Source organism: Portunus trituberculatus, chromosome 31 (assembly GCF_017591435.1).
Source record: "Portunus trituberculatus isolate SZX2019 chromosome 31, ASM1759143v1, whole genome shotgun sequence".
NCBI classification, from domain to species: domain Eukaryota; kingdom Metazoa; phylum Arthropoda; class Malacostraca; order Decapoda; family Portunidae; genus Portunus; species Portunus trituberculatus.
In genome coordinates, this window is record NC_059285.1 from 1,024,122 (window position 1) to 1,043,683 (window position 19,562).

At 42.3% G+C, this 19,562-nt stretch overlaps 2 protein-coding genes across 3 annotated transcripts in view; one reads left to right on the forward strand and one right to left on the reverse strand.

Annotated features, from left to right (window-relative positions):
* Positions 1–19,213, reverse strand: part of LOC123511481 — a 21,482-nt gene extending 2,269 nt beyond the window's left edge. Inside the window, exons 1-6 of one of the 2 annotated variants that reach the window (XM_045267416.1) lie at positions 19,056–19,213; positions 12,433–12,605; positions 11,731–11,847; positions 9,481–9,594; positions 5,622–5,797; positions 1–2,931 (exon numbers count right to left, since the gene is read on the reverse strand). The exon at positions 1–2,931 is cut by the window's left edge and continues 2,269 nt beyond it. In XM_045267416.1, coding sequence (XP_045123351.1) covers positions 1–2,931; positions 5,622–5,797; positions 9,481–9,594; positions 11,731–11,847; positions 12,433–12,605; positions 19,056–19,177 — 3,633 coding nt within the window. In that variant the 5' untranslated portion in view covers positions 19,178–19,213. The other variant, XM_045267417.1, reaches the window with a different exon arrangement.
* Positions 1–19,562, forward strand: part of LOC123511484 (probable 18S rRNA (guanine-N(7))-methyltransferase) — a 43,976-nt gene that overhangs the window by 15,852 nt on the left and 8,562 nt on the right. The window lies entirely within an intron of this gene.

Consider the following 19,562-nt stretch of genomic DNA (forward strand, 5'->3'; position numbering starts at 1 on the left):
CTGCCAATCATCTGGACTTTCTTTATTAATTACATTCTCATCCTCCTCTTCCTCGTCCTCTTCACTTGATCTCCATGAGTGATATCCAATGATGGATGAGGTGGGGTTCAGACTCACCCTCATTAGGGACACTAGTTTCGTCTTACACAGAACCTCTTGTTCATCGCTTTTTGCTTTGAAGCTGATTGTTTCAAGTGCCTGCAGTAGAATACTGGATGTGTTGAAGACATCCTGCATCTGCTGGATCACCGTGCCCTCTGCCTCCATCACATTGTTGAGTGTTTCCACAATGTGTTCCAGAGTTTTTGATGCCACTGAGGATTCATTGGAGATAGATTGTATTGCCTTGGCTGTGAAATACACATCGGCAGTAGTGAGGTCGTGTCCACGGTCTGTCAGCTTGGCCACTAAGGCAGAATCAGAGGAAGAGGCATTTTGGTAGATGGACCACAACTGTTGTGTCTCATTGGACAAATGGTCAGTGCATTCCCCAGACTTGTTTCCCCAGTAATAACCACTGATAAAATCTCCCAGACACTCACAAGTGACAGGGTTGCCTTCCTCTGTAACACACAGCTCGGTGGGGAGCACCACCCTTGCTCCCATAGTTCTCGGCCATGTCAAGAGTTCCCGTGTTTCCTCATAACAGCCAACAGTACTTCTGGCACTCACAGCGTGGCAGTTCCCTTCATTCTCTTCAGAAAGCTCACTGAGTGCAGCGGTGATCATCTCGTAGATTGGGTTCTCTGATTTTAAAATTCCACCAGAAAATTCAAACTGGACATGAAAATGAAGGAGAAGATAATTTGTTTTCACCTCAGGGGAGAGGTAAAAGTTCTCTGTGGTGACAAGAATGATATCACCATATGCACGTCTCACATCCAGCTGAACTTGTTTTAGGAAGTTGTTCATGCAGGGCTCTTTTGGAGAGAATGCTTTAGAATTCATGGTAGCATCATGTAATTCAGGGATGTATTGACTTTGGCGGCGGAGAACAATGGTGAAGGAGAAAGTGTCCTCGCGTCTGTAGAGCAGTGTGTCGGACAAGAGGAGGTAGGGGGGGGAGTTACTCCATACCAAGCACTTGTAATAACCTTGAGTGTTGCTGTCCACTCTATTTCCTGAAGAGGTAAGAGGATCTGGTTCTTCGTCCCCGCTGCCATAGTCATCATAGTCATTTTCCATGTCAGAGTATAGCATGGTACCTGTTCCTGAACCTGTCTCCTCAGCACTCCCAGAGGATTCATTTACAGTTTTCCAGTGGCCATTGACATAGCACTGTGGCGATGGTAAGGTTTCAATTTGTGGCTCTACTGCCACATGGACACTACCTGACTCCTTAAAGACTTTTATGTTCCTTTCTGGCATCAATATGTTCTTCTGACACACAACATGTGTCTTGGTGACCTTGCCGCTGTGTCGCATCCAGCCCGAGGATGTGAGTGCAGGATAGGGCAGTGAGTGGTTAGTTTCAGCTTTCCAATTAATGAAGGTGCCTCTTCTTTGCTCTGTCTTGTTTGATTCAGGATTTGGGAATGTGATCCAAATTGATTCATTGAAGGTAAACATGTACTGCCTGAGGGCCCAATCCATGAAGCCATTGCTGGGATCTGGGAGTTGAGCATCCTTCTCCTTGCACAGCTCCACTGCTTCATCCCATCGCAGACCATCTTCATTGTTGCACGCCATAAAGCAGACTTCCTGGCCACCTGGGTACTCACTTGACCAGCCTGGACACATCAGATTGTCGCGGGTGATTAGGCCTGGTATGGTATTATCATATGTCCAGTTTGGAACCTGGAACAATTTATGCATATAAAGGATAGTAAGGAAGGGCAGTGCATTATCACAGGGGAGAGTCAGCAAAGTGGAGTTCTTTGTGTCTAATGCAAGACAGTCGTGCTCTGCAGATGGCTGTCCTGCTGCCCAGGATACATTGTACACACTCAGCCATTCACTGGAGTTTGAGAAATTCTTGTACCCAGATATAAAGTTAGGACTCAGAATTACTAAGGGGGCAAAAGGTGTGAGTCTCTTAGCAGGAAGCCACAGCAAGCTGCTTCCTCCATCATCCTCCAGCCATTGCTGAACTTGCTGGTAAAGGGACAGCTGATCATCCTGACCTTTCTTATCTAATATGGTGTGGTTAGTGTCCAGAAGGCTTATGGTGTGCTTGCTTGTGTATGCTGCACGGAAGCCCTCATCCCACGTGGTGGCAGATGTGCGTGACACACAGAAGGTGCCAGCAAGTCCCGTGTAGTCTGACGGACAGAAATCAAAACGTTTGCATTTATGGCTGTCAAAGTGAATAGCGGCCCCATGTGTGTAGTTCCAACGACAATGGCCCACTACCAAGTTGCCATGTGCATCCTCACACCGATAGTGGAGCGGCTGCACCTCGCCCACCTCTGAGAATGGCCATGTGACAGAATTTCTGTAGGGTAAGATGTTTGTTCGCTTCCTGCACCGTGTGGCGAGGAATACCATTGAGGAAGACAAGAATCCTGCACTTTTCAACAATTCCTTGATGCTGCTCTCACTGTGCAATATCTCTAACAGCTTTTCAAAGGCAGTGGTGGTGGAAGAAAGCTGAATTTGAACCAGAGAGTTCACAAAAGTGTTAGATGTAAAATTCTGTTTATTGATGGAAACTGCATTAATGGTGTAATTGACATCTTGCAGCAAGCTTGAGAATGCTTCATGCACCTTACTCATCAAGGCACTGGAGTTGATTGGTGTGTATGGTGGTGTGTGAAGGTGCAGTAGAAGTACCTCCTGTCCTTCCAATGTTAGCAGCACTTTATTGCTGACATAGTGGACTTTGGAGTTGGGTTGCCTCACCTCACACGAGTAGGTTCCTTGAGCTTGGAATGGTGAGTAGATGTTTGCAGGTACAATGGTGCAGTTGTGTTCAGGGAGGTCTTTGTCATCCTGTAGATGATAGTGTGTTAGTGTGTGCAATAGGTCTGAGCTACACTTGTGTCATCCTTTCTCTGTGTCTCTCTTCTAACCCTTAAAGTTGATTTACTTTCCGTCTGTTACAGCAGAAAAAAATCGCACCTGTCAAAAATGCTAAAATTATTTTGTCCTTATAAAAGCATATTTCTCTGTGTTATTCTGAGTACAACAATGTAGTTTACAACATGTTATGACCTCTGAGACCAAAGTTATTGTATATAAAAAAATTCTTTGCAAACCCATGGCAAAACCCTCCACTAAGAAATAACCCCCCAATCTTCGATAACACAGCACACTCTCTCTCTCTCTCTCTCTCTCTCTCTCTCTCTCTCTCTCTCTCTCTCTCTCTCTCTCTCTCTCTCTCTCTCTCTCTCTCTCTCCTTTCAGGCATTTGAATTTAATGTAAAAGTAGGAACTTTTGCACTTTCATGTCAAGAAAATGCGAACTCAGATATATGAAATGATGTGTAAAACAGGAAAAGAAAAAAGAAACTACATATTATAAGTATTGTGGATTTCTGTAATAATTGGAATCTGGTAACTCTTATTAGCAATGGGATTCACGTGACTTGGCCAACAAGCACGTGAGGAGGTCTATGAACGTTGATATGAGGGTTGGTCTCTCTCTCCCAGATCACTATCAGAATCACTACTGGAGTCTTCACTTTCTTCTACCTCAATAAAAAAATCACTGTCTTCATTTTCTTCATCATTTCACAGTGTCATTACCAAGTACCACTGACATAACATCACTCACAGTACCATTTCCTCCCTCTGGATTATGGGGGTTGCCAGATGTCACCTCGAAATGAGAAAAGATGACCTATTGTGAGGGAACATAATTATGTCTCAAGGCTCAAGGAGACAAGCGAGAAAAGATGCCAGATACCTCCACTTGCCCCAGGACCAATAGTGAGGGGGAGAGATTCATATGGTTAGCATGGAAAAATCATGATTATATGTATGATCCCCGCCTCTACGCACGTGATGCTACAATCGTCCCATCCCTTGCCTCAGACTTATCGACTTCATTGACATTCACTTCGTACACAAACACTGTACCATGGACACCAACATACAGAAGTCAAGCTAAAGAGGTGGACACTTCCAACACTGAGTGATTTCCTTCCAACCATGTTTCGGCCACGGTTTCAGTTTTTGCTCCCCTAATATTGAATGTTAAAAAGACAATAGTGAATAGATATGGGTCAGACTGTGCCAGGTGAAACATTACACAAACAAATGTACAGTCACATGCCTCTAATCTGTATGAATAGTGTTTGACTGTAAGAATCTTCACACATCCAAACCATTACTTTATATCAATACAGCCTAGGGTTAAAATTTACTTGCAGATGTGTTAATATCAACTCCACATTCAATTACTTCGTTGTTGGCCCAAAAACAGTATTTTGAAATTTTTAATGTACCGTTCAAAAGGGAGTTTTCCTCAACCCACCATTAAATCTGCTCTTGACTTTTGACAACTATGACTGTGGACATCCCTATTATTCATCAATGATCTTAACCAAACTTCTTGCCCTATCCACTCCTACGCTGATGATACCACCCTATACCTTTCCACGTCTTTTCAGAGACGACCAACCCTTCAGGAAGTCAACAGATCATGCAGGGATGCCACAGAATGCCTGACTTCTGATCTTTCTAAGATTTCTGATTGAGACAGAGAAAATTTAGTAGTTTAATACCTTAAAAACTAAATTCCTCCATCCATCAACTCAACACAACCTTCCAGACAACTATCCCCTCTTCTTCAATGACATTCACCTGTCCCCTCTTCAACACTGAATTTCCGCGGCCTATCCTTTACTTATCTAACTGGAAACTTCACATCTCATCTCCTGCTTAAACAGCTTCTATGAAGTTAGGCCTTCTGAGACATCTCAGCCAGTTTTTCTCACTCCCCAATCTACCAACTCTGTATGTACAAGGGCCTTATTCGCCCAGTACTCTTTGCATGTATGGAGGGGTTCCACTCACATAATTCTATTAGATAGGGTAGAATCAAAAGCTTTTTGTCATCAATTTCTCTTCTCTGACTGACTGTCTTTAGCCTCTTTATCACCATTGAAATGTTGCATGTTGCATCTCTTGCTGTCTTTTACTATTTTTATGCCAAATGCTCTTTTAGTCTTGCTAACTGCATGCCTTGTTTCTTCCTGTGGCCTTGCTGCACAAGGCTTTCTTCTTCCTCTCACCCCTGTTCTGTCCAGTTTTGTAATGCAAGAGTTAACCAGTACTCACAATCACTCATATCTTTCTGTGGTAAACTCAGCAACTCCCTGCCTGCTTCTGTGTTTCCAGCTTCCTTTGACTTGAGCTCATTTAAGAGGGAGGTTTCAATACATTTATCCCTTTATTTTGGCTAATTTTCCTGAATATGCAAGGGGACTGGCAACTAAGTGGGCCTTTTTTTTTTATCCATTTATTTATTTTTTTTATTACTCTATGATGCCTTTGACCAAGTTTTCCTTCTTACATGAAAAAGAGTGACATTCATGTTTAAGTTTAAGGGTATCATTTATCAGGTTTTTCTCAAAGACACATTTTCTTCAGCTGTTTTTCCTTGTTTACTGTCATGGATTTAGTCTTGCTTGAGTTACTGGAGCTCAGACCAAGCTCTCCCCTTCCCCCCATCTCACCTTTCTCCAGAACACGTAAGAATGCAATGAGTCCGTGGCTCCTGAAGGAAAGAGGTGTGCATTGCAGGTAAGGGAGAGTTGTCTCATTGCTTTCTCTGTTACCGTCACCCAGCCATCCTTCTCTACTGTGTCTGCTTCTTGACCATCCACTGTCACCTGCAGCTCAATATCACTGTCTGTCAGGGGGAAAGGTTCAAGAAATACTTTTGAAATACAAATAAAAGCAGGGAGTTATCAGTGGAGGAAAAGGCATGAGGAAATAAAGGAGGGAAAGATGAAGATTATGAAGTTTTCTTGAAGTTCTAATATTTGACATGAATTACAAGTGGGTGCTTGACACCTTTCAATCTCATGCACTTTATGTTTCTGTCTGAAATCATGCCAAGTTTTTTCTCCAGCTAGAAACCACCCCCCCCCCAGCTCAATAATAGAAAGTGTCAGTCTTTCAAGATCCAGCTCCCCTTGAGGTTACTGTTGCCTAGCCAAAAACACCTCCAACAACTTTGCTTCTTCATCATCCCTTCTTTTTCCTTATTTCGTCCAGATGGCACCACTGCCCTCTCATATACTTTGTACAGCTGAACTCTTCACTCAAACCTTTGCTAAAAACTCTATCTTGGATAACTCTCTCCTCCATCCTCCGATTACTTCACGCTTTCTATTAAGATCCTTCGCAATGATGTCTTCCTTGCCCTCGCTGGCTTAAAACCTTGGAATGCTTATGCACCTAATGGGGTCCCTTCTATTTTTCTCCAAATCTGTGACTTTGTACTTACACTTTGCCTATGGTCTGACCATTTTATGAAGATCACTTAGGCGTTGGCTTTTTCGGGGATTTCCCGGCCTGAGGCGCTGCCAAACCTTGTGCTGGGCAAATTAAGGGATTAGAGCCTTTGTGTCAATGAAAACCTTTCTTCCCACACCTCTCTCTCTCTCTCTCTCTCTCTCTCTCTCTCTCTCTCTCTCTCTCTCTCTCTCTCTCTCTCTCTCTCTCTCTCTCTCTCTCTCTCTCTCTCTCTCTCTCTCCATATAGAATTTACATTTCATGCAAATATATTTCTGTCAGAGATCTATACTTACTTATAAATTACTAAAATTTGAGAAAGGAATGCCTGTCAGTCTCTCTCTCTCTCTCTCTCTCTCTCTCTCTCTCTCTCTCTCTCTCTCTCTCTCTCTCTCTCTCTCTCTCTCTCTCTCTCACACATTCTGGCTGGTAGTGGGAGAGGAAGTGACCCATGGATTAACACGGTCACTTTGACCTGTGACCTCACTCAGTCACTCAAAGGGATATGACAACGCTTGGAGGAAATGTTGTCAAGTATTGTTGTGTTTGCAAAAACAATGCAAAATATATTTAAAGATAAACACAAATTACTCTACCTTGCCTTATTAGAGCTTCACAATGTATATGTACTACAACACCATTCAGTTGATAAATATTAAATACAGTAATACTCCGCTTAACGAACGTTCGTTTAATGAATTTCCGGTTTAACGTACTATACAAAGTGAGACCAAAAAGTCCGCATAACGTACAAACACATCTGTTTTAGCAAATTTTCTGGGTATGAATTTGCCAGGTGAGGGACCGAACGTGGTAGTTTCTCTGTGATTGGTTGGCTCCCCGCCTCTGTTTCTAGCGCTCCTGGAGCTGGATCCAAGATTCTTTAACAACGTCAGAGCAACCTCTTGCAGCGAAATGGCATCCATGAACGCTTGGAGGGACGGTGACAAGGTTGCTATCAGGTTGCTCTGAGGTTGCTGGGAACACCATCTCTCCAGGTGGTGTTACTGTCTTATAAATGCATTTATGTTCACAAAACAACATTTCTATTAGTTTTTTACAAACCTTGCTCCCAAGAAAGGATTGTTTTGTAATGCATAAAGTGAAATCTTACATGGAATACCAAAAAATAAAGCAGAGATGAGATGAACCACAGACGAAGTGGGAGACTTGCGGCCACTCGGCCGCTTCTTCTTCTTCTTCTTCTTCTTGTGACCCTTTTGCTTGTGTGCTACTTTCATCATGATGTTTATGTTTTCACTCCTCTATTGCCTGCTATAATGGATATTATATCTTAGTATTCATATACGCTCATGCCATGAGGATAACCTTGACTCCGTGGCACTGAGTGATAGTGAATTATTAATGAAATACCGCGGTATTTCATTAATAATTACTATCACTCAGTGCCACAGAGTCAAGGTTATCCTCATGGCATGAGCGTATATGAATACTAAGATATAATATCCATTATAGCAGGCAATAGAGGAGTAGAAACGAATATCATGGGGAAAGACAACACGCAGGCCAAAATAGGGTCACAAGAAGAAGCGGCTGAGTAGCCACAAATCTCCTGCTTCGTCTGTGGCTCATCTCATCTCTGCTTTATTTTTTGGTATTCCATGTAAGATTTCACTTTATGCATTACAAAACAATCCTTTCTTGGGGGCAAGGTTTGTAAAAAAGCTAATAGAAATGTTGTTTTGTGAACATGAATGTGAGAATGTGAGAGAATTTGTACGTAGCTCCTCTAACTTCCAATGACTCATATGACATCATAAAAGTAGTGGTACACTGGTGGCCCAATATGCTGCCAAACGTACATATAATTTTTTTTTTTAACCCATGTGGTATGTTGGGGACCAACTCAGAATGCATCCCCCCCCTATTTCCATTACACCTATGGGAAAATTACGTCCGCTTAACAAATTTTCGCTATACAAACAGCTTTGACACCCCCTATCCTGTTTGTTAAGCGGAGTATTACTGTTCTGACTTGAGGTGCACATTGGTAAAAGTGTGACAGCGCCGCAGGCCAGGAAATCCCTGAAAAAGCCAACGCCTAAGTGATCTTCATAAAATGGTCAGACCATAGTCAAACTCTTCCAGCTCTGTGTTATGATCACAGAAGGTCTCTCTTAAGGAGTTGCCATAAATGGACTAGCTTTCCCCAGGCTGACACCACAGCCTGGTGCAGGACTCAAATACAAGCTTAGGGTCGTTGTAGCCCAGTGCAGGAATCAAAAAGTGGTTGCAAGCCAACTTCTCCCCTTCTTTGGGGCTGCCACTACTTCAGTCAGCATCCCTGAACCACCTCCAATGTAACTCAGTGCAGGACTTGAGCAACTCTATAACAAACTGAGATTGCCATCTTGTTTTAGCCACCAACAGGAAAGGAACAATGTAACACAAAAACTCCAACGCACTGGAAAGAATCATGGGCCACATTCTAGGATGAGACTTTTAACACACGACACACAGTTACGAGGATTGTAGTATCCTGTGTGCTACTGTTCTCACAAGAAACAATAAACAAGCCACCCCTGCTTATAGGATATCACAGCCTCCAGCTGGATAATGCTGTATACCTTCTCCCAGATGACAAGTCATGTCCCCTTTAACCATCAAAACCAGGGGAGGGAGTGGAGGTTGCTACCCACCTGTAATATTAATGATAATAATAAGCAGTTTATTAGAGTTGCAGTACATACATATTGAAAATCTACATAGGGGACAGGTGGCAGGCTTGATACTAGAGCACTATCCTAATTGTTTCCTGCTTGCACCATGGTGGGAATCACACTGAGGCAGTATTGGTTTGGTGTGGTGCCTTTAGCAGCATTACCTTGTTGTGGTGTCTTGTGGCATGGCCTGGGTGAGGTGCGTTGTGGGGAACAGGCTGCTCTTTGCCCTCAGACCAAAGCAGCCTTACAGTGCCCAGTCACTCAAACCTTCCTAGTTAATCCTAGCTCTCTGCAAACTTTGAATTTATCATCTCTGAACCATCAGAAGAATTACTCTGTACTAGAAGTCACAGGCCTTGAAAATGTGCATGCTTTGATAATAATCACTCACCTGCTAGACAGTCTGTCTCATCTGAAGAATCTTGGCAGTCAACATAACCATTGCACTTGGCAACGTGTGGAACACAGAAACCATCTCCACACCGGAACTCTTCAGAAGTGCAGCCTGTGTGAAGGGTGGAGCCATTAGAGGAAAGACTAGGTACACACACACACACACACACACACACACACACACACACACACACACACACACACACACACACACACACACACACACACACACACACACACACACGGCCCGGTAGCTTAGTGGTTAGAGCGCTGGCTTCACAAGCCAGAGGACCGGGATTCGATTCCCCGGCCGGGTGGAGATATTTGGGTGTGTCTCCTTTCACGTGTAGCCCCTGTTCACCTAGCAGTGAGTAGGTACGGGATGTAAATCGAGGAGTTGTGACCTTGTTGTCCCGGTGTGTGGTGTGTGCCTGGTCTCAGGCCTATCCGAAGATCGGAAATAATGAGCTCTGAGCTCGTTCCGTAGGGTAACGTCTGGCTGTCTCGTCAGAGACTGCAGCAGATCAAACAGTGAATTACACACACACACACACACACACACACACACACACAGGCAGAATACTGAAAGAATGTAGGGAAGAACTAGCAAGTCCTATATACATCATAAAATGCTCAATAGAAAATGGAACAGTACCAGTAGAATGGAAAAGAGCTGAGCTGGTTCCCATATATAAGAGTGGAAGGAAGGAAGAACCTTTAAATTACAGACCGGTATCACTAACTAGTGTAATATGCAAGATGTGTGAAAGAATAATAAAGAAACAATGGATCGAGTTCCTTGAAGACAACAAATTAATATCAAATAGCCAATTTGGTTTTAGAAAAAGACAGTCTTGTGTAACTAATTTATTGAGTTTCTATTCTAGAATAGTTGATAGAGTACAAGAGAGAGAGAGGGATGGGTTGACTGTATTTATTTGGATTTAAAAAAGGCATTTGACAAAGTGCCACATGCAAGATTACTGTGGAAGTTAGAGGAGAAGGGTGGCTTAAAAGGAAGCACATTGAGATGGATAGAAAATTATTTGAGGGGGAGAGAAATAAGGATGGTAGTTAAAGATATGAAGTCCAAGTGGAGAGCAGTAGAAAGCGGAGTGCCACAGGGGTCAGTATTGGCACCAATACTTTTCCTCATTTATATTAACGACATGCCAGAAGGAGTGAACAGCTACATAAATCTGTTTGCGGACGATACAAAACTGTGCAGAGTTATAAAGCAAAAGGAGGATTGTGAAATACTGCAAGAAGACCTAAATAAGATCTGAGAATGGAGTAAGAAGTGGGAAATGGAAACAAAAGCCATGTCATGGAAATGGGAAAGAGTGAAAGACGACCTGTGGGAATCTATAAGATGGGAGATGGAGTAGAACTGGAGAAAGTAAAAAAGGAAAAGGACTTAGGAGTGACGATAGAAGAAAACAATCAACCAGTAAGCCATATTGATAGAATTTTTAGAGAAATATATAATTTGCTAAGGAATAATGGAGTAGTATTTCACTACATGGACAAAGAAATGATGAAGAAATTGATAAGTACTATAATAAGACCCAGATTGGAATATGCAGGAGTAGTGTGGACCCCTCATAAAAAGAAACACATAAGGAAATTGGAGAGGCTACAAAAAATAGCTACAAGAATGGTTCCAGAATTTGAAGGGATGACATATGAGGAGAGATTAAAGGCTATGGATCTACCAACCCTGGAACAAAGAAGGGAGAGAGGAGACCTGATACAAGTGTATAAATTGATCAACGGAATAGACCAAGTGGATAAAGAGAAACTGATCCTGAGAGAAGAATATGACATCCGAAGCACAAGATCGCATAGTAAAAAGCTGAGAAAAGGAAGATGTCTGAGAGATATTAAAAAATATAGTTTCCCGCAGAGATGTATTGAGACTTGGAACAGTTTAGATGAAGAAGTAGTGTTTGCAACGAGTGTGCATACTTTTAAAATAAGATTGGATAAGTGTAGATATGGAGACGGGGCCACACGAGCATAAAGCCCAGGCCCTGTAAAACTACAACTAGGTAAATACACACACACACAACACACACACACACACACACACACACACACACACACACACACACACACACACACACACACACACACACACACACACACACACTTTTCATTACTATTGTTTCTGCTCCCAACAGTTAAAAGAAATTATTGCCGTGTGTTTGAAATCCCAGAGCTTGAAAAGTAATACGTTATCACTCACCGGGCGGACAGTTATTCTCATCAGAGGAATCTGGACAGTGAAGAATCCCGTCACATTTAGCAGTCTGTTGAACACACGAACCTTCCTCACACTGGAACATACCAAAGGAACTGCATTCTGTGGAAAGGGTGGAGACGATAAAAGAAAGATCAGCCACAGTCTCTCTCTCTCTCTCTCTCTCTCTCTCTCTCTCTCTCTCTCTCTCTCTCTCTCTCTCTCTCTCTCTCTCTCTCTCTCTCTCTCTCTCTCTCTCTCTCTCTCTCTCTCTCTCTCTCTCTCTCTCATATTATACAATTCATGAGTCACTCAACATCTCATTCACTCACTCACTCTAAGGTCAACCACATCATATATTTAATTTGGAATGTTCTCGTCCTTTTAGCAAAAACATGGTGTCTTGTTGCATGGCCTGATTCAAACTGGAATGTTGGCCCTCAATAAGTTTTGTGTTAGTACTTACATAATGTACTTGTTTAACAAAGGAGGTAGAAAAATGACTGAAAAAATACTTAAAAAGAGAAAAATAATAAGAATAAGAAAGATTGATAATGAAAATGCTGCTGCTGCTGCTGGTAATAATGATAAATACCGTCATGAGTGCAACAAGCTGATGGGATTCACAATTGATCCTTTTTTTCTGCAAGTCAAGTTAGAGCTCAGCCTTCTTAAGTCCTGCAGTCATCAACTCGCCTGTTCACGTACTTTGTTTATTGGTGGTATTGGTGGCGGTGGTTGATGAAATCACTACAATGAGGAAGAAAAGAGAGGTGCAGGTTGTGGCCTCCATGTCACACACAGGTACCCACGCCCTGCTGTGTTGGGGTGGTGGACGATGGTAACCCTTGTCTCTCTGGCTCTGGTAGTAGCACCTTCCACTGCCAACCAAAAACAGAAACACAATTCATATCACACACACACACACACACACACACACACACACACACACACACACACACACACACACACACACACACACACACACACACACACACACACACACACACACACACACTGATGAAGAAATTGATAAGTATTAAAATAAGACCTAGATTGGAATATGCAGGAGTTGTGTGGATCCCCCATAAAAAGAAACACATAAGGAAATTGAAGAGACTACAAAAAATGGCTACAAGAATGGTTCCAGAATTTAAAGGGATGACATATGAGGAGAGACTAAAAGCTATTGATCTATTAGCCCTGGAACAGAGAAGGGAGAGATGGGATCTGATACAAGTTTATAAATTGATCAACGGAATGGACCAAGTGGATAATGAAAAACTGATCCTGAGAGAAGAATATGACATTCGAAGCACAAGATCGCATAGTAAAAAGGGGAGGAAGGGAAGATGTCTGAGAGATGTTAAAAAATATAGCTTCCCGCAAAGATGTGCTGAGACGTGGAACAGTTTGAGTGAAAAAGTGATGTCAGCAATAAGTGTGCATAGTTTTAAAGAAAAAATTGGATAAGTGTAGATATGGAGATGGGTCCACACGAGCATAAAGCCCAGGCCCTGTAAAAATACAACTAGGTAAACACACACACACACACACACATACACACACACACACACACACACACACACACACACACACACACACACACACACACACACACACACACACACACACACACACACACACACACACACCTAGATTGGAATATGCAGGAGTTGTGTGGACTCCCAATAAAAAGAAACACATAAGAAAATTAGAGAGACTACAAAATATGGCTACAAGAATGGTTCCAGAATTTAAAGGGATGACATATGAGGAGAGACTAAAGGCTATGATCTACTAACCTTGGAGCAGAGAAGAGAGAGAGGGGATCTGATACAAGTTTATAAATTGATTAACGGAATGGATGAAGTGGATAATGAGAAACTGATCCTGAGAGAAGAATATGACTTTAGAAGCACAAGATCGCATAGTAAGAAACTAAGGAAGGGACGATGTCTGAGAGATGTTAAAAAATTTAGTTTCCCGCAAAGATGTGTTGAGACTTGGAACAGTTTGAGTTAGGAAGTGGTGTCAGCAAAGAGTGTACATAGATTTAAAGAAAAATTGGATAAGTGTAGATATGGAGACGGGACCACACGAGCATAAAGCCCAGGCCCTGTAAAACTACAACTAGGTAAATACAACTAGGTAAATACACACACACACACACACAGAGAACCTGATCACGATGGCATCCAGTAATTACCTAAGAGGACACCCAAAGAAAATACTGAAGGATTCCTGCACGAGCGACATCAAGAAGTATAGCCTCCCATATCGGAGCATTGATGCATGGAACAAACTGAGCGTGGATGTGGTGTGTGCGGCGAGTGTCAGTCAAATGAAGGAAAAATTGGACAAGTGTGGACAAAGAGACAGGACATAGAGGGCTACGGCTCGGGCCCTGTAATCACAAATAGGTAAATACAAATAGGTAAATACACATACATACACACACACACACACACACACACACACACACACACACACACACACACGGTAGCTCAGTGGTTAGAGTGCTGGCTTCACAAGCCAGAGGACCGGGGTTCGATTCCCAGCCGGATGGACATATTTGGGTGTGTCTCCTTTCACGTGTAGCCCCTGTTCACCTAGCAGTGAATAGGTACGGGATGTAAATCGAGGAGTTGTGACCTTGTTGTCCCGGTGTGTGGTGTGTGCCTGGTCTCAGGCCTATCCAAAGATCGAAAATAATGAGCTCTGAGCTCGTTCCGTAGGGTAACATCTGGCTGTCTCGTCAGAGACTGCAGCAGATCAAACAGTGAAACACACACACACACACACACACACACACACACACACACACACACACACACACACACACACACACACACACACACACACACACACACACATTGTTCAGTGGTGAAGGCACTGGTGGGACTGCATCTGTGTTGGCTGCCATGGCTGGCATAGGTTTGAACCTCACTAGGGAATTGTCACCTCGGGTTTTTTTCGCTGGCAAGTGGAGCAGTAACTGGTTCCCTTACCAGGGTGGTGTGTGAAGTCACACCACCAGGCATGATTTTGATCCAGAATGTCAACTTAACCAAGCTGTGGCATATTACTATGCCTGTTTTTTTTTAATGTGACAACTATGAAACAAGTATAACTAACGTGTCTGTCTCGATCTAAGAAAATGATAGTGATAAATGAATAAATCGTTCTTGTATGATTGCTTTTATTCGAATGATAATATCTCAAAGGAGTGGTTAAGGCTGCTGCAGTCTCCGTGGAAATGCATCACCAATGGAGTGTAATGTCGCTTACATACTTGTTGCATATTGACACATTGTATCACCCATTAATAAGATGTGGTGAAACAAGGTTATTGTATCCACTTGTTGTTTAGTCACGTGTTGTACCATTGTTCCTTGGTGCATCACTAACATTCACTTCTTGCACACATCTACCAATGTTCCCATTTCCTTGGTAATTTCCTCCTACACCTTGTTTTCAATGCTTCTTGTAATGATACGTACATATTTAACACACAAATTATATAAAATCCCTTTTCTGGTAGGTTTCTGTGAGCCCTGTGGCCTCCTTAAGCCCACACCACATGGTCGCTCTTTTCCTGCGATATTGGGTCGTGCAACAGCACGTTTGATGACAAGTTGCGGGAAATAATAGCACACATATTCTGAAGAAGGGCAACAATGACATCATGTGGGCAGCGAAACTACAAAATAAACACAATAGAAGAAGTGAAAATACCAAGCATGGATGCCATTAATCAAGCGATTTTAGCAATGGGAGTCTGTGTACTTGCTTTGCAAGAAGAAAGAGTAAAGCAGGAGAGGAGGAGGAGGAGGAGGAGGAGGAGGAGGAGGAGGAGGAGGAGGAGGAGGAGGAGGAGTAGTAGGGAGAGGATGTGGACAAGAAAGTGGTTAGATTGAAGAAAAGAAAGCAGCCAGTATAGTGGGTTGGTGAGGGAGGGAGCTGTCCCTAGAAGATGAGGAAAGTATAATGCAAGGTGTTCCACAGTAGTGGCTGGTGTTGAACCCTTGTAAGTGGGTGTCATAATGCAGCAGCTGATGTCTTCTTGGTTTGATTCGAGGAGGTACTGCCACGTTAAGTCAAAGCAGAATGTTTAACAAACCACAAAATCAAATCACTTTTCCATGCTGATATTTAACAGTCAAATTCAGTATACATACTTGTGTACTACGAGTATATAAGATGAAGGGATGAAATTTTCATAATCATGGAAATGATACCTAACACCAATGAAATGATAATATACTACAGTATTGGATTTAATCAAGTATATTCACTATTGACCTTCATTGAGTTTATCCCAGTTGCAGGAAATCCTCAATAGTTTTTTATACTTTCCATAGACACCGCATCGAGCAAAATCTGCAACATTTTTTTGTCAGTGGTGTTGCATGACACATTGTCACATGGGCATATTGCATACACCAGATATCACAGGAAAAGAGCGACTGTGTGAAAACTGAACGTGCAATGAGATAACACAAGGTTGACTAATATTATAGGGACACAGTAAGCACCTATGCTGCCATACAAAGGGAAGCCAGTGGGCAGAGCTTATTGAGGCTGTGGACAGAGTTTATGATGAGCAGATAACAAGGAGGTTGGAATGAGAGGAAATGGCATAATGTCACAAAAGTGAAGCCGATGCACTATTGGTTTGCTGCTGCCTCTAACCCCCTTACACTCAGAACATTACCAGCCACCCATTGAAAATACATTGGAACATCCGAGTTACACTCCTTGTTTTCTGTTTTATGTCCATGTTTTGAAGCTGCCTGCCATATATGTGACCTTAGAAGAGTCTTGTAGCATACCATGCTACAAAGATTTAGATGATATAGCACACAAACAAATGAGGTAATAATAAGTACAGTGTTTTTCAGCTTTGATGGACTTTATGAGAGTGGGAAGCTGTCTTTAGGGTGAATGTATGGCTGGACCAGGTCATGTATACATGTAAATATACGGTACGTCCTCCCCCCCTCCCCAAACGGTGTAACGAGGTCCCCCAAAGACAAGGGTAAATGAGTTTGTTTGAGATGTCACCACTTGGTACATTGCTCCCATAAATCAGTGTACTTAGACCCATAGATCAGATTAAGTGAGTGTTTCTGAGAAAATAAAGGAATTATAAGTGCGAGTCGCGCGTGTCGGCGCAAGAAGCTCGCCGGTGAAGGAAAGTTACCGTAATATGTGAAGTAGTGAATTATACTATGTAATTCTTTTTTCTAGTATTTGCTTTGTGGTGAGTGATATTGTATCCTTTTCCTGTGGACTGGGCTGTAAGTCAAACGAACGAACGTGATTGTGGGAAGGAATGCTATGCGTCTCAGGCTGAGTTACAGGTACTATTGGCAGGTCAGTGGGGCTGCTGCTGTGCCCTGTAAGCTGTGTCACAGTCCTGCAGGGCACACACTTCCCCACTATGTCATGGAGTGTCCCTTGCTGGTGCATTTCCGCCCACAGGGGAACTGCCACTGGGACCTGCCACCAATGATAAGCTGGTTCTTCAACAATGACATCATCCCTGCCATCCTCAAGGATTTCCCACTTTTTGCTCCACCTTTGTAAATAATGTAAATATACTTAAGGTTATTTATTTTTGTACTGCAGTACATTAGTTTTCTATGAACATTTGTTTGGCAGGCTCCTCCCATCTCCTTTGTTGTACTTTTTTTTTCAACAATAAACTTATCAAATCATATCAAATCTCTTGGTGTCATCCAGTCACTTTAATTATTACCTATGATTACATTTATTGAAAAGTATTGTGAAAATCTTATTTTTGTGATAACCATTTAGAATTGTAACCAGTGCCTTAAGCATCAGCTACCGCTACCATTTTGTTAAAAATAAAGATAAAAATTTTTTAAAGTTTAATAATTGTTTTATTCATTCAAAACTTTTTTCTTTTTCCTCCGCTTTACACTTGGTTCGCCCCAAAGACAGCTTCCCACCTCTCACCAAGTCCACTGAAGCTTTAAGAAACACTGCATCATCTCATTTGTTTGTATGATTTACCGTCTAAATCATGGTGGCACGGCATGACTCTTCTATTACGAGTCTTTTATCATAACGTATGGTAGGCGACCATATAACATGGACATAAGACGGAAAATAAGGAACGTAATGGTGACTGGTAATGCCTTGGGTGTGAGGGGGGGGTAGGGGGCCAGGGGCAGCAATGGACCAATAGCGCGCTGGCGGCTGGCTTGACTTTTGTGTCATCATGCCGACTCCTCCCATTCTAACTCCTGACTCTAATAGTTGACATTTTGGCATCCGTTGATAAGCCTCGCCATTAGCTGACTCCCAAAATGTGTCTTTTATGGTGAAGATTCCTCTCACATTCAGTAACATTCAATATTCCGTTATGATATTCTTTGAGGACATTCATGGCATGATATTCATTCTGCATATGATGGGAATTGGGAATGCAGCTCAACAAAGTGTCGCCCAAAGGACAACACAAAGCCAATGTGCATCATCAGCACAACAATACGAATGCAAAGTGGCAAAATTCACACAACAAAAAACAGCTTCACATCACTTAGAAAGAATATCTGTGTAATCTTAGGGAAAGTTTACAAAGGAGGTTGCTGGTAAACACCTACCGAAACGATAACTATTACCCTCCAACTTGCCAAACACTCCTTCAACAATAGAAAATGTCAAAAATCTTTTGAAATCCAGCTCACCTCGACACTTCTGCCATCTGGCCAGTTGCCATTTTTGTTGCCCTTGGCCGGCTTCACCTCTTACATATAAAAAAAAAAAAAAAAAAAAAAAAATATATATATATATATATATATATATATATATATATATATATATATATATATATATATAAAACTAACCATTATAACTAGTAAACAAAATATGCTTGTCTTCACAACTTCCGTAAATTTCGAGGATTCCTGGATGTCTGAATACCAAAATGAAAACCAGTACATATTATTATGAAAACCAATTAAACCAGTTGAAGATTCATAAAAGGTTCCCTAGTGAACAGTAGCTTTGAGATTTAATTAACCACTGAAATGTCTGGTACCGAAGTACCGAAGTGTTCATGTCAAGAACAGCGAACCCGATTATTTCCATGTTAAGAATAACGAACACAGTAATCTTGTAAAGAATAGCGAACTCGGCTGTGAGTGGGTTCGCTAATCTTGACATGATTTATTTGATCGCCACAGGAAGTGGAGTTTGCATACATTTAAAAACACGTGTGACTATTTTGAACTGGGAAAGGTCATCGCCAGCTGAATCTCACCCTGTATGAATACAAATGAGTAAAGATACAGACTTACACAGGTAACGGACAACCAGCAGGACAGCCAAGTGCAGACTCGCGGGCTGGCGCTCTCGCTTCTTTGGGTCTGCTCGAGAAGTACACTGGCTTGGTGTAATGTAACCTTTTGATGCGTATCATAGGATGTATTATCTGAACTTCACTCAAGGCACAAACGGAACACACACACACACACACACACACACACACACAGGCTTTGACAGGCATCCACCGGAGGGATTCCTAAGGTGAAGGGTCACAAAATGATGATGATGATAGTGGTGGTGGTGGTGATGGTGTTGGTAATCAGGAAGGAGGAAGAGGAGTAGGGGAAGGGAGAGGTAAGATTCATGGAGGGACTGACGTGTAGGCCCGTGCACGTGATGGCTTATAGGGTTGCCATACGTCCAGATTTTCCTGGACATGTCCGGAATTCAGATAACGAAATCTGCGTCCGGGGGATTTTTGAAAATCCCTCAAATGTCAGGAATTTCACCTTTCATCAGTAACTTAAAAAATTACATTT